The 15,097-nt window shown below is 37.4% G+C and overlaps 1 protein-coding gene across 1 annotated transcript in view; it reads right to left on the reverse strand.

Annotated features, from left to right (window-relative positions):
• Positions 1-15,097, reverse strand: part of DMD (dystrophin) — a 2,251,544-nt gene that overhangs the window by 1,194,571 nt on the left and 1,041,876 nt on the right. The window contains exon 43 of the mRNA XM_049704774.1: positions 13,555-13,727. Within this exon, the coding sequence (XP_049560731.1) occupies positions 13,555-13,727 (173 nt within the window). The remainder of the gene's footprint in view (positions 1-13,554; positions 13,728-15,097) is intronic.

The raw sequence follows: 15,097 nt of genomic DNA on the forward strand, positions 1-15,097 counted from the left end.
GGAAGCACATGCCCTAAGTATCTGCTGCCCTTCCAGCCTGGACCCCAGGGTGAAACACACACATCAGGCCTATTCATTCAACCTACAGTCCCACAGGCTAAAATAGAGTTCACTTAGAGTAGCCCTCTAATCATGAGAATAATTACTTATTGTTATTTTGGGGTATGTTTATTGCACATAATTACCGGGGCAGCACCTAACCAATAGTGGCAGACTTTGTTAAGGGCCCAATGGAAAGCTACCTTGGGTCACTCATATTACTGGGTGATAGGGAAAAAGGGATAAGACAAATATGAGAGTTGACATCAACATCTTAATCATGGTGCTATTACTTTATAGAAGGTACCCAAAAAGATTACAGAATTGTACCTCTGATTATCTCAGAATTCTTTCAAAACAAAGGGCATGAGAAAGACAATCCTTAGTTTCCAACATTATCTCTGAATATTAGAAGAAGACAAATGAAAGGAAGAAAGAAAAAAATAAAGCATTTCAAGAGAAGCTACACAGACAGAATTTACCTTTTGTGAAAAAAAATATACAGCTTAAATGTATTCAAACATAAACATTATTCAAATTGTAAGGATTTTTTAAATGTCCATCTAAGCTATTATTTATTTTTCTAAGTATCTAACCATTCTAGGAAATCACATAGAATATTTTAAAATGTGTTGTTTCAAGCAGAAATCTCTCAAAAACCACATCTTTAGCTTGTAATGGGCAGTTTTCCCTTGAGGAAACTGATGTTTTTCAAGAGGAATCTGAGACTGTCCGTGGATAAACTAAAACTAATAAGAAAATAATTCTTGTGAAAATTGCCTTACAGTCAAGAATTTGCAATTCTCACAGCGTAAACAGAATTTTTAAAGTGTTAGAATTTCGTAATGGCAACAAATCACGCTCCTGCCCACAGAATAGTAGAAGTTAAAATAAGCAAGCAAGTAAGCAAACAAACAAAAAGTTTGTTGACTTCCACCACAAAGTTATGTTGACTTTAGTGGCTAATGGGTATATTTTCTTTAGGGGAGTCTGCTTACTCCTCTCAAATACCATAATTATAGGAACATATTAAGATCTCAGATTACTCATATATTGCTATATCCATACTTCAAAGTCATAATTCAGTTTTATTACAGAAAAATGAAAGTAAATATGAGAAAATTTACCCTCCATAAATATTTTGTTGAATAAACTATAATGGAAATGAAGTTCTTGTTAATCAAAGAAACAAGAAGCTTATTCATTCCAAAATATTACAACTTTTGAGTCAGCAGTTTATCATTTACATGTAAGGATTCATCAATTTAAAAATTAATATGTATTGAGCAACTACCATGGAATTATACTGTGTTTGGCTTATGGGGTGACAGAAGGTATATGGCACAGTTTCTGCCCTATAGGAACAAAAACTCTCCTGGATGGTACGGAGTTGCACACAGTTATGCAGGACATACAAATTTATGATAAGCACCTGTAAGAGCAGTACATGAGAGGGTTCTAGGAACACAGAAAATGAAATAATTGATTGAGACCAGCAAATGATTCCAAATAGTGATATTTGCATTGGGTCCTGAATGATGAGTAGGACTTTGACTACTACCAAAGAACAAGGCAGGGTTCCTCAAGCACTTGAGGAGATCCTTTACCACTTGGTTTTGCAAAGCATCTTATAGAATCACAGTCTATTTTTCTATAGATATTGAATGTGAAGATACCACCTTCTAAATACATCTCTTTGAAACACTGTGGTTTCAGATAAAATAGTTTAAAAACTTTTTATATGTACCTCTGCTTCTGCTACTGAAGACTGATGGCAGAGACTGAAGAGACTGAAACAGAGAACATAATCCTTGAGCATGAGAAATCCTATATGAAATATATAGGAGACAAGGGACGCAGAAACAAGAGTTCATAACTTGGGTCAAAATATGGGCTCTGGCATATACTTCCTATGCGAGCTTGGGACAATTATTTGTTCTCTCCAAATCTCAAGTTCCTCATCTGAAAATAAGGTTCTCCTGAGGCTGAAATCATACATGTAAAGTGCTGAATACCTGCCTGGCCTGTAGCTGTTGCTAAAACAGAAGCTCTTTACTCTTATGCAACACCCATCTTACATGTCCAGAAAAGGGGATGTCCTGAAATTACAGTACATTGTCATAATTTTACCTTTAGTCTTAGATCCTTATTTTATAATGGATATTCTTGGAGCCAGTGATCTAAACTGCTACAGCTTACGAATGAACCAACTTAAGTCAAAGTAAGTAAGTAGGGAACATATAACCTAGGAGCACTGTGAAAACCGAGTCATCCATCACCTTCCTTGGGTAAGCAGGGGCTTTGCTGGAAAGAGGGGCAAGAGTCAGGCAAAAATTAATTAATGAAAATTTGTTTTGAGGGCATGGAGAGAGAACAAGTGGGTACTGGGCAATGATGAAAAACTTCTACTTTTATATTGGCAGAATTCAGCAAGCCAGAGTAACATGTTTTCTCAATCAGAGTTCATAAAATTATGAAAGAAAGTAGGGGAAGGAAATAGTACTCAAAAAAGCTATACTTATTACATATTTCTGAGGGTTGTTTACAAAACAAAACAAAATATTACTTTATATATACATTGAAGACTGTTAGCTCTCTTCCAATATGCATTCTCCCACTTTTCTATAACTGCACACTTTTTGGCAGAGCACATAGCATTCAGGAATAAATGCAACATTTCTCAGCCTCCCTTGCAGCTTAGGTGTGGACATGTGACTGACTTTGGCCAATGAAGTGTAAGTGTAAGTAAAATGTGGTAGTTGCCAGGAAACTTCCCTAAAAGACTACTGGTGTGAATCCTTTTCCCCTTCTCCCCACCTCCTCCCATCCTGCTTCTTGGAATGTGAATGTGGTGGGACTCCATCTTGCAATGTGTAGATGAGGGCCTACCATATAAGAATAGCAGGGTAGAAAGCAGGAATGAGTAGAGCCATCATACCTGCTTTGACTGCATACTCCTAGGTTTTTAAGGAGAGAAAAATATGCTTCTGTCTTAGTGAAGGCATTACTGCCTTGAGCTTCTGTTACTCTCAGCCAAAACAAATTCGAAATGATAGAGCTAAGAGAATTCCTATAAAAGTGACATTTAGCACAATTTTGTTTTCTTCCAAAACTCATATGTCCCGTGTAGACAGAAAAAGATATATATATATATTTTTAGAGAAGGGAAATTTTTGACATGACAAAGCCAAGAAACATACAATGAGTAAAGCTAAATAGTGGCATTATTTCCAAAATGAGGCTAGTCTTATAGGTTTCAAGTTGTTTTCTATACTAGAGCCTTTTTCCCTTTGGCAATGATGAAAGTAAAAATTTATTTAGATAAGAAACAAGCAAACTATAGCCCCCTGTACACTGAAGAAGTAGAATAGTCTATGGTGAAGAATGGAAATGTGTGTACACAGCTATCCTGGGAAACAAAAATGTTCAATTACTTTGAGAAAAAGATTCAGGATATTGATCTATGCTTAACTTTGAGATTATGTGAATTTTATATCAAGTCTATTTCTTATCTGAAGCAAGTTTTAAACTAACCTCTATGTGAACTGTAAAGATTTATAAGAATCTGAAAATGTTAAAGATGTAAGGCAAATGATCCTGTATGAAATGGCTATCATAAAAAGCAAATCACTCTACAACACTTGAGTGCTTTGAACTAGCAGTAGGAACATACAGAAGGTAAGCTGGTGGGCAGAAACAAACTTACATGTAATGCATTTCAAAATGCAAATCAAAACTACAATGAGGTATCACCTCACACCAGTCACATTCAGAATGGCCATCATCAAAAATATCTACAAACAATAAATGCTGGAGAGGATGTGGAGAAAAGGGAACCCTCTTGCACTGTTGGTGGGAATGTAAATTGATACAGCCACTATGGAGAACAGTATGGAGGTTTCTTAAAAAACTACAAATAGAACTACCATATGACCCAGTAATCCCACTATTGGGAATATACCCTGAGAAAACCGTAATTCAAAAAGAGTCATGTACCACAATGTTCAATGCAGCACTATTTACAATAGCCAAGACATGGAAGCAACCTAAGTGTCCATCAACAGATGAATGGATAAAGAAGATGTGGCACATATATATACAATGGAATGTTACTCAGCCATAAAAAGAAACGAAATTGAGTTATTTGTAGTGAGGTAGATGAACCTAGAGTCTGTCATACAGAGCGAAGTGAGTCAGAAAGAGAAAAACAAATACCATATGCTAACACATATATATGGAATCTAAAAAGAAAAAAAATGGTCTGACAAACCTAGGGGCAGGACAGGAATAAAGACGCAGAAGTAGAGAATGGACTTGAAGACACGGGGAGGGGGAAGGGTAAGCTGGGACAAAGTGAGACAGTAGCACTGACATATATACACTACTAAATGTGAAATAGATAGCTAGTGGGAAGCAGCTGCATCGCACAGGGAGATCAGCTTGGTGCTTTGTGACCACATAGAGGGGTGGGATAGGGAGGGTGGGAGGGAGACACAAGAGGGAGGTGATATGGGGATATATGTATACATATAGCTGATTTACTTTGTTATACAGCAGAAACTAACAAACGTTGGAAAGCAATTATACTCCAATAAAGATGTTAAAAAAAATGCCCCCTTATTAAATAAATACAACAGGTCCCCTTCATTCTATTCCTTCACCAACTGTTCTCAACAACTAAACATTCACAGAAATTATATGTAAACAAAGAAATATAAACCAAAGGCTAGTTTAGGTATCTAATTCAAATGATATACTGTATCATGAATGGCTCACATGTTAAATAGAGTTTCAAAAAAAGAGAACTGTGGAATAATTGTTTGTTGACAATTGACAGTCACTATGTTAACATTAAATACCTCCTAACACCAACTATATGGGATTATTTTGTAGTTTAAAGCTTTGCCTCTGGTAGTCAAACCTCCATGTAACTGGCATCAGCAGTCAAACCACAGACTTCATTTTGGGCTGCTGGGTGGAAACAAAAGATTTCTCTATTTCGCTCACAATCGCTCTCTCAGTGGTGTGCAACGTGCAACACCTGGCCAATGAAAGATATTCACAATAGCTAGGGATTAATTTAGATTATACAGAGCCCCAGCAGAAATATAAACATGTGAACATCCTGCACACTGCCTGACATAGAAGGCAGTGTGCAGGAGGGGGTGATCCCTAAATTGAAACACACAAGAGGAAACAGGGCAGAGAAGGTAGTGTAGAGGCTAAGCTTGGTGAAAGGAGATTATAGCAAATGACAGGTTGGTAAAAGATTCGCCTTTCCTAAAGTTTTGATGATTTATTTTTGGCATATATGATACATCAGCACTGTCAAATTATAGTTTTCATCATCATCATTATCATCAAATAGTATTTATTAACCAAATGTGCTGTACTGGACATTGTACAAGGAAGGAAAATTGATATGGTTTCTGATATCCAGTAACGAATAAAATAAAACTGACCAATCAATGTAGACAAATGTAGGGGAGCAGATAGTGAACAAGATGCTTACCTGGGGAACACTTGAAGGTTAACAATAAACTTTTAAATATTTCCAATGTTTAGGTGAATTGGGGAGTGTATGGGTGTGTCTATGTATGTTTCCTGATAGATCTGTGGAGATAAAAGTGTATTATTTTCTTTACAGAGATAACTAAGTTCTAAAAATGAATTCTATCGAATCAATTATTTAATAAATAATGATTTTCAAAAACATATCTTGATTTTTTTTTTTTTTTGCGGTACGCGGGCCTCTCACTGTTGTGGCCTCTCCCGTTGCAGAGCACAGGCTCCAGACGCGCAGGCCCAGCAGCCATGGCCCACAGGCCCAGCCGCTCTGCGGCATGTGGGATCTTCCCGGCCCGGGGCACGAACCCGCGTCCCCTGCATTGGCAGGCGGACTCTCAACCACTACGCCACCAGGGAAGCCCCCATATCTTGATTTTGAGAACGAAATCAGAAGCCTTCCCCATACACCATGGTCTCAGCAGCATGAAAAAGTGGGACATAAAGAGAAAATGTCACTTCCTCCTCAATTTAACACATCTTCCTCTGCAGTGTCCCCATGAATGAATGCATGAGAATACTTTCCCCTGGTCAGTACAACAATGATTCTGAAATGAGATGTAAAAAAATTTCCCATATTCAGGGTATTTTTTTTTTTACTTCTTACTTCTTAATTCTACCAAGTTCAAAAAACAACAGTAGAATTATGTATTGGCACTTATACATATACCTGGGAGGGGAAACAAAGATCCAATCTGGCATAAAAATCTTTACATTTAGTAGAGACTAATTCTAAGACTGCAGTGTTAATCTTTCCTGAGTTGTCAGGATCCTGTGTGTGCTTCTCATGTATCTTCCCAAATACATATGGCATTGTGACAAACAGAAGAGGCTGCTAATGCTGCTATAGCTGAATGTCTCATTTAGGAACAAACAATTCTGGAAAAGCTCCCAGATTATACATCTGTTCCTCTAGCTTCCACTTTAGAGGATAAAATTGTATGGTGATGCCATAAGGATTAATATATTATTCCTCTCCTCTATGGGTAGTGTGTGGTTATTTCCCTCACCTTGACATAAGAGAAAAATATTTATTGAATGCTCCAGTAGAAAAATTACAACTGAGATAGCAAACGCTTATGAGAAAGTTGCATTTGGAGTGGGCTTGCAGAATTACATGCTTGTCCCCCAGAATCTGAATACAGAGATGATTAAGGCACTCTCTCTTCAAGTCAGATTTCTTTGGTTTCTATTCCTGTTTTCTCTCATTTCATTTCTTTCATTGTCTCACAGCAGCAAGAGTCTGTAAGCGCATTAATACTGTGGGCTTGGCGCTAAGGGAGCCAAACAAAGGAGAAATCCCTGGGGAAGCGGTTTCCAGCTCTCCCATTCCCAGCATCCTGTTGACATGTGGCACTGTGGTCCCAGCATGATGGTGGGAAATTCAGGAAAGCTTTCTCTAGAGTGGTGGTGCTCACAAACTTATCCTAGAGTCTGTACTGGCTTATTATAAAGTGTTTGGAAGTCCAGGGTGAAAGGCCAAAAATAGAACAATGTAACATGCTTTTCTTAAAACTACATAATTTTTTTTAAAATTCTGAGATCGGGGCCTTCTTGTACTTAAAAATGTATGTAGTTATGATTTTTTTAATTTTAAGTGTAAATTTCATTCAAGTACAGCATACACACAGAAAAGTATACAAATCACAAGTGCACAGTTCCATACATTTTCTTAAGGGAAATGTACCAATGCAACTAGCATCCAGATTAATAAAACGTTACTCAGAACACCAGGACTTGCTCCTGCCCTTGTTAATTTCTATTCCCCACAAAGGTCACCATATCTGACCTTTAACCCCTGATATGCTTGTTTTGGAGTTTTATATAAATGGAATCATACAACATATATCCTTTTGTGCCTGGCTTCTTTTATGCAACATGGTTTTCCTATTTCTTATTTTATGAAATATCATTGGTAATAGAATCTGATTTTTTAAATGCCCTCACACTGTCAGACCAGAATCTTGTTGTTACACAATAATGCCATCTTATGGCTACAGAGCAATTTGTAGTCTAGAAACTGCTTTCACTTTTTAAATCTTATTTGATTTGTGCTATTCTCTAAGACTTGAGGAATAATTTCCTGAAAATGGGGCAAATTTATTAATGGTTTGAGGGATAGGAAAGGTGGTAACAGAAAGAAAGGAAAGACAACAAAGTATCTGGCACTTGAAAGGTCCTCCTTAAATGCTTGTTGGAAGAAGGAAAGCACATTGTTTCTCTAATACTAGGTAGATATTATGTTAATTCTTTATTTTCATGTGTTTCCTGTAGGTATCTTTTATAAACAGTGAGCAATCCACCAAGAAATAGATGAAAATAGCATTTAGCAACAATGTTAATTTCTCATAAAGTTAAATATTTATCTTACGTTTATATATACGGATATCTATCCATATACATGGATATGTATATGCCCACATAGGATTCATGGATTTAATATTTACTGTGTTCACCATCTGTGTTTCCATGGAAAGGAGCCACTTTTAATACTTCGAGGATTTGTAAGTTTACTGAGGCACATGTTGAAATTCTATTTGCTGGAAGACAACGTATGGAAGCTGGTCTCCTAGATAATGAGTGAGCAGTCACAGTCAATCTGGATTTTAATCCTCTACTTGCCTTGACTTAGACAGTAATGTCTGTTTTACTTTATGACATTTAATAGAGGTGAGTTCTGCCATTATGGCGTTCATAAATCTGTTGATTAAGGATGGTCTCAGCAACTATGCCTTAGGAATGCCAAGAGACTAATGCATTTTCTCATATCTGTAACTTATTTGTAAACTCTGTAGATCTATTAGAGCTAAATATTTTGGTGAAATAGAAATATGCAGATGTGTTACGTAGCATGTGTTTGGCAAGTCACTTAACATCTTTGTGATTTAGTCTCCCGTATAAAATAATGAAGCAGGATAAAATTACCAAGGTATTTTCTAGCTGTAAAAAAATCCTGTGTTATTAACTATCTATAATAGTTTAGATTATTATTCAGCAAATATTCATTCTTCTTTCCCTTCCACCGTAGGAAGAGACTACTTCCCCATTCTATTCATGTCAGGCTTGCTTTGGCCAATGGCATGTGAGTGGCTTAATATGATCACAGGTCATAAGTGCTCTTAGGAGATTAGGCTTGGTTCATGCTCTGGTGACCCGTCATGAGCAGACTGTGCCACTGATCCTTCATCTTAAGCCCAGAATAAATATATATGTAACAGACCTTAACCCAGCACACATCCTAGAGCCTAGTCCAGTTAACCATAACTTGAAACAGCTGCCCAGCCACACTCAGCCTAAGTCAGCCAAAACACAGACAACCTAAAGATCCATAAGCATGAGAATAAAGGCTTGTTTTAAGCCATCGAGTTTTTGGGGTGATTTGTATCGCCATATTACGGTAATAGCTGACTAATACACTATCATACCTGGATCATACGTGAAAATATACTAATACCTTCTTACTGGCTCAAAGGTATTTTGTTTTAACCTCAAGTTGACTTACTTAAAAAAAATCAGTAGTTTTTTGTTGAGAACCCAACATGAGGGTATTTAAAAATGTACAGCTTCTATTCATGAGAAAAATGCAAATCAAAACTACAGTGAGGTATCACCTCACACCAGTCAGAATGGCCATCATTAAAAAGTCTACAAATGACAAAACCTGGAGAGGGTGTGGAGCAAAGGGAACCCTCCTACACTATGGGAATGTAAACTGGTGCAGCCACTATGGAAAACAGTATGGAGGTTCCTTATAAAACCAAAAATAGAATTACCATATGTTCCAGCAATCCCACCCCCAGGGCATATATCCAGAGAACACTCTAATCCAAAAAGATACATGCACCCAAATGCTCACAGCAGCACTATTTACAATAACCAAGATATGGAAGCAACCTAAATGTCCATCGACAGATGAACAGATGATGTGGTATATATATACAATGGAATACTACTCAGCCATAAAAAATAATGAAAATGCCATTTGCACCAACATGGATGGACCCAGAGATTATCATACTAAGTGAAGTAAGTCAGAGGAGGACAAATATCATATGACATCACTTATATGTGGAATCTAAAATATGACACAAATGAACTTACTTACAAAACAAAAATAGACTCACAGATATAGAAAACAAACTTATGGTTACTAAAGGGGAAAGGGGGTGGGGGAAGGATAAATTAGGAGCTTGGGATTAGCAGATACAAACTACTACATATAAAATAGAAAAACAACAAGGTCCTACTCTATGGCACAAGGAACTATATTAGATATCCTGTAAAAAAACATAATGGAAAAGAATATGTATATATATGCATAACTGAATCACTCTGCTGTACACGAGAAACTAACACAACATTGTAAATCAACTATACTTCAATTTAAAAAAAAGAATCTATAGCTTCTAGTCTAAGGATTCAAAAATCTACCATTGTATGGGCTTGGTGGGAGATAAATTCCTGACTATCACCGCAATGGATCCCAAATTCCAGCTATTTATTTTCCCTAACCCCTGGCAGTTAGAACCTAGTTATATGACTGAAGCATGCCTTATTACAGGAGTTAGCAATTTATGGCCCACCAGCAAAATCTGGCCTACCACCTGTTTTTATAAATAAAGTTTTATCAGAACAAGCCATCCCCATTCATTTGTATATTGTCTATGGTTTCTTTCACCCTGCAACAGCAGAGTTGAGTAGTTACAGCAGAGATCATAGGACCTGCAAACACTAAAATATTTACTAATTGGCCTTTCAGAGAAAAAAATATCCATCTCCTGCTTTACCAAATAATTCTGTCAGAAACCTTAATTCTAAAATTAGTGACACAAAAAGAAATAATAATTTTGATACTTTTTGGCAGGATAGTAGCAACCAATATCCAGTGGCAATGGTACCTCTTGTGGACCAGTGGACCACGGCAGTGACAGAAGTTTATAATTCAGATTCATCTTATAGCTTGATGCTGGGTGTGTTTCTGGGTGCATATCCTGGTCTTCCTTGACAATTTCTGCCCATATTTAAACCTGACTCGCAGGTCTTTCCATTGATTCCATGAGTTACTCGATATCCTTCCAATTATATTATCCTACCTAAGGTAACTGGAGTTACTTTCTGTTAGTTGTAACTCAGAACCTTGAACAGTCCATTGAACTTGCTTTATTCCTGACTCAGAGTAAGATGCTCCTATTCCACTCCCCAAGGATCTTGTTCTCGCCCTCTCACATCGCTCACATCTGTCAACCTGTAATTTATTGGCTGTTTGTCCATTTTCTCTCTAGGACTGGGAGGTTCTTCAAATCAGGGACTGAATTTAAATCAACTCTCCATGGTGCTCAGGAAAATGTGAAAGCACATAAGAAAGAATTAGCAGGCATGAAGACTATAAGAGCCAGAAGACCACTATTTTTATCTTCAAAATTGCCAAGCTTGATCGAGTCATTATCATGCATAAGCAATCTGCTAAGCACTCTACATACATTGTGTCATTTAATCCTCATAACAACTCTATGACTTAGAAAATATTTTTATCCCATTTTATAGATAAGGGAATTGTGGAGCATAAAGGTTAGGGAACTTGTTCAAGGACATAAATCCAGTCAGCAGGAAAGCCAGGATTCCAAAACAAGTTGAACTCTAGTGTCTGTGCTCACAGGCAATAACTTAAAACAGTTTTACTTGAGACTAGACTAAAAGTCACAGGAAATTTAGCAGCTCCTGACCAATTCCTAGAGGAACCCAGTTAGAGAAAAATTAGGATACTTTTCCAGAATCTGGATAAGAAAAGAGTGGGGCTACTGGCGTTAGTGACACACTATCTCTTGCCAGACATAGGAAAGACCCCACCCAGACATGGGGTGAGAATTCAGGAAAGACCCCACCCAGACGTGGGGTGAGAATTCAGCTTACTCTCTGTGGAATGGCATTAGTCTTCTGCTTCTTTTAAAGACTATGGTTGAAGGTGAACTGAAAGGGAAAGAGTTGTATGACTGTCATAAGGGAATACCCAGCTCACTGACCAAAGATGACATAAAGTGGGGGAGAAGTCTCAGAAAGCAGAAAGTTTCACCTCTGCTTTCGTGCAAGAATGGGAGGTGTCTATAGAAGCACAGTAACCACTGGCTACCCAAGAACCCTGCAAGGTTCTTAAGGGATAGTGTTGGTGTCCTTGGATGGCTGGAAGAAAACACTGAGAGAAGACAACAAAGACAAAAACATCTCCAAAGTGGAATGAGCACCCCAAAAGACAGTGATGAAATTGACCTCATTGGAGCAACTTGTAAAAGCTCATTTTGACTCAATGTGGGCTACTGAGAGGTGTACCATGATGGCAATATGAGTTTGTCTTTTGCAGCATATACATAGGGTTGCTGAGTTTCTTTCCCTTTATCAAGAATGGCTTTGGATACCCTAGGGCCCACTGTTTTCCAGTAAGTTGAGATAGAACTACTGGACCATCCAGGGAAAAATATTCTCAGGCTTCTTGCAGGAGGCTTCAGTCCATACGCACTGAACATCCACTTCGTGCTCAAGACTACCTTAATCCTGAGCATACCACACAAAATAAAACACAGCTTTTTTCTCTCAGGTGCTTGTGCAGGAGGCATAAAAGGAAAAAATCAATCAATAAAATCGATTGCTATGTAGTAAATTCTAGGAATAGGTCACTTTGGAGCAGGTCCTCTACAGAGTAGCCACCAGGTCTGGTGACATCTGCAAATACATAGATAGTATGTTGATATTATATTCCATTAATGTTAAAATAATATCTAACTTTCTATGATCAACTAATATTTTTAGGATTTTAAGAAGGAAATAACATCTCATATGAGACTTGAAGGGCAGGTAGGCCAGAAAACATTTGTGAATCTTTAAATCAATTTAATATTGATAGAGTAGAATTTGGAGGGGTTGTAGGGCAGGGAGGAATTGATAAACAGTGAGGCTGACCAGAGGAGCAGGGGTCATGTGAAAGCCTTATATCCCCAATTAATAAGTTTGCACTTTATTCTAAGGGGAATGTAAGTTTTCTTACACTTCAGAAAAACAATTCTGGATGAAAGATAATGGGGAACAAAGTAGGGATGATCACTGGAGACAACTGAGATTTCTGCTAGAAGTATTGATTTAGGAATCTAATGCAGTAAATGAAGAACAAAAATAGAAGTAAAGATGGCAAGAAATGGACAGATCTGAGAGATATTAAGGAGGTTCTTTGTAATTATTAAAAATGATTTGATTTCCTCTGAGAATAATGAAGAAGATGGTCTTGAACAAATCTTTGAAACCAATTGTTTTAAGCCATTACAACTTTATTCCTTTTAACCTAAAATTGGAAGAGAAAACAATATCTTCTTGTAGTATGAGGCTAAGAAATGTATGTGACTTTTAAAAATCTGGTCAACAGTTGGATATTTTAATTAAGGGAAGCACTAAAAATTAATTATTTTAAATCAACAAATTCCTTGTAGCAAAAAAGTGAGGGGACTTCCAAATGTGAAGGATCACCTTCAAAACAGAAACAACACACGAAAATCAACTTTGTGTTGCCAGCTTATACTTCCAATATATTAATCTAAGTATATCAAATGGTTATAAATCTATAGGATACAGATTTGACCAAAGGTATACAATTTATATTGTACAATTATTTAAACCACCTCAATTAAATGACCAGATGGGTTTTGACATTACCTGAAATTTTAGAGGATATTATAGTGCTCCAACGTAATACTAACTTCAGTACAGAAAAATTTGTTGAATTCAGCTCATTAGTCTGAACTGTTCATCATTATTTTTTCTTACTCCACTTACCTTTTTCCAGTGAAAGTGATACTTCTCCCTCTCTTCCTTCCTACCTCTCTTTTTTTCCATGGAGAACACTGAAATGAACTCTAGAATTCCTGGGAGACAGGTATAATCATTTAGTAAAAGGAAAGTGGTACCTACCCTTGTCGGTCCTTGCACATTTTGTTAACTCTTTCCCATTGGAAATCGAGCTGTGAGAGAGCTTCCTGTAGCCTCGCCTTTTCCACCGGTGTGGCACTTTGCAGTGCTGCTGCCTTCTTATTGTGAATAACGTCAATCCGACCTGAGATTTGTTGCAGGCTGTCTTTTATATTCTGTAATATTGAAATTTTAAAGCAAGTCAAAAATGATTCAGCTGTCTATGGAAAGAGAAGAAAGGAAATTTATCAACCCCCAAAGTAACTAATGGCCTCGCATTTTTAATATGGACTTTTTTTTTTTAAACATCTTTATTGGGGTATAATCGCTTTACAATGGTGTGTTAGTTTCTGCTTTATAACAAAGTGAATCAGTTATACATATACATATGTTCCCATATCTCTTCCCTCTTGCGTCTCCCCCCCTCCCACCCTCCCTATCCCACCCCTCCAGGCGGTCACAAAGCACTGAGCCGATATCCCTGTGTCATGCAGCTGCTTCCCACTAGCTATCTACCTTACGTTTGTTAGTGTGTATATGTCCATGACTCTCTCTCGCCCTGTCACAGCTCACCCTTCCCCCTCCCCATATCCTCAAGTCCGTTCTCCAGTAGGTCTGTGTCTTTATTCCTGTCTTACCCCTAGGTTCTTCATGACATTTTCTTTTCTTAAATTCCATATATATGTGTTAGCATACGGTATTTGTCTTTTTCTTTCTGACTTACTTCACTCTGTATGACAGACTCTAGGTCTATCCACCTCATTACAAATAGCTCAATTTTGTTTCTTTTTATGGCTGAGTAATATTCCATTGTATATATGTGCCACATCTTCTTTATCCATTCATCCGATGATGGGCACTTAGGTTGTTTCCATCTCTGGGCTATTGTAAATAGAGCTGCAATGAACATTTTGGTACATGACTCTTTTTGAATTTTGGTTTTCTCAGGGTATATGCCCAGTAGTGGGATTGCTGGGTCATATGGTAGTTTCTATTTGTAGTTTTTTAAGGAACCTCCATACTGTTCTCCATAGTGGCTGAACCAAATCACATACCCACCAGCAGTGCAAGAGTGTTCTCTTTTCTCCACACCCTCCCCAGAATTTATTGTTTCTAGATTTTTTGATGATGGCCATTCTGACTGGATTAATCTCCAAAATTTACAAGCAGCTCATGCAGCTCAATAACAAAAAAACAAACAACCCAATCCAAAAATGGGCAGAAGACCTCAATAGACATTTCTCCAAAGAAGATATACAGACTGCCAACAAACACATGAAAGAATGCTCAACATCATTAATCATTAGAGAAATGCAAATCAAAACTACCATGAGATATCATCTCACACCAATCTATTGACTTTTAAAAGTCATTAGCCTTGAAGCCCAGTGATTTCAACATGCCCAACTTCAATGGATAATTCACAGTCCTCATCTTGATACAGGTGATCATTCACTCCCTCCATCTTAAAACTCTATCTTCATTTGACTTCTGTAACCTGAATTTTTCTGGTTTTTCCTCCACCTTCTTGTCCACTGCTTCTCAG

Source organism: Orcinus orca, chromosome X (genome assembly GCF_937001465.1).
Source record: "Orcinus orca chromosome X, mOrcOrc1.1, whole genome shotgun sequence".
In the NCBI taxonomy this organism is placed as follows: Eukaryota; Metazoa; Chordata; class Mammalia; order Artiodactyla; family Delphinidae; genus Orcinus; species Orcinus orca.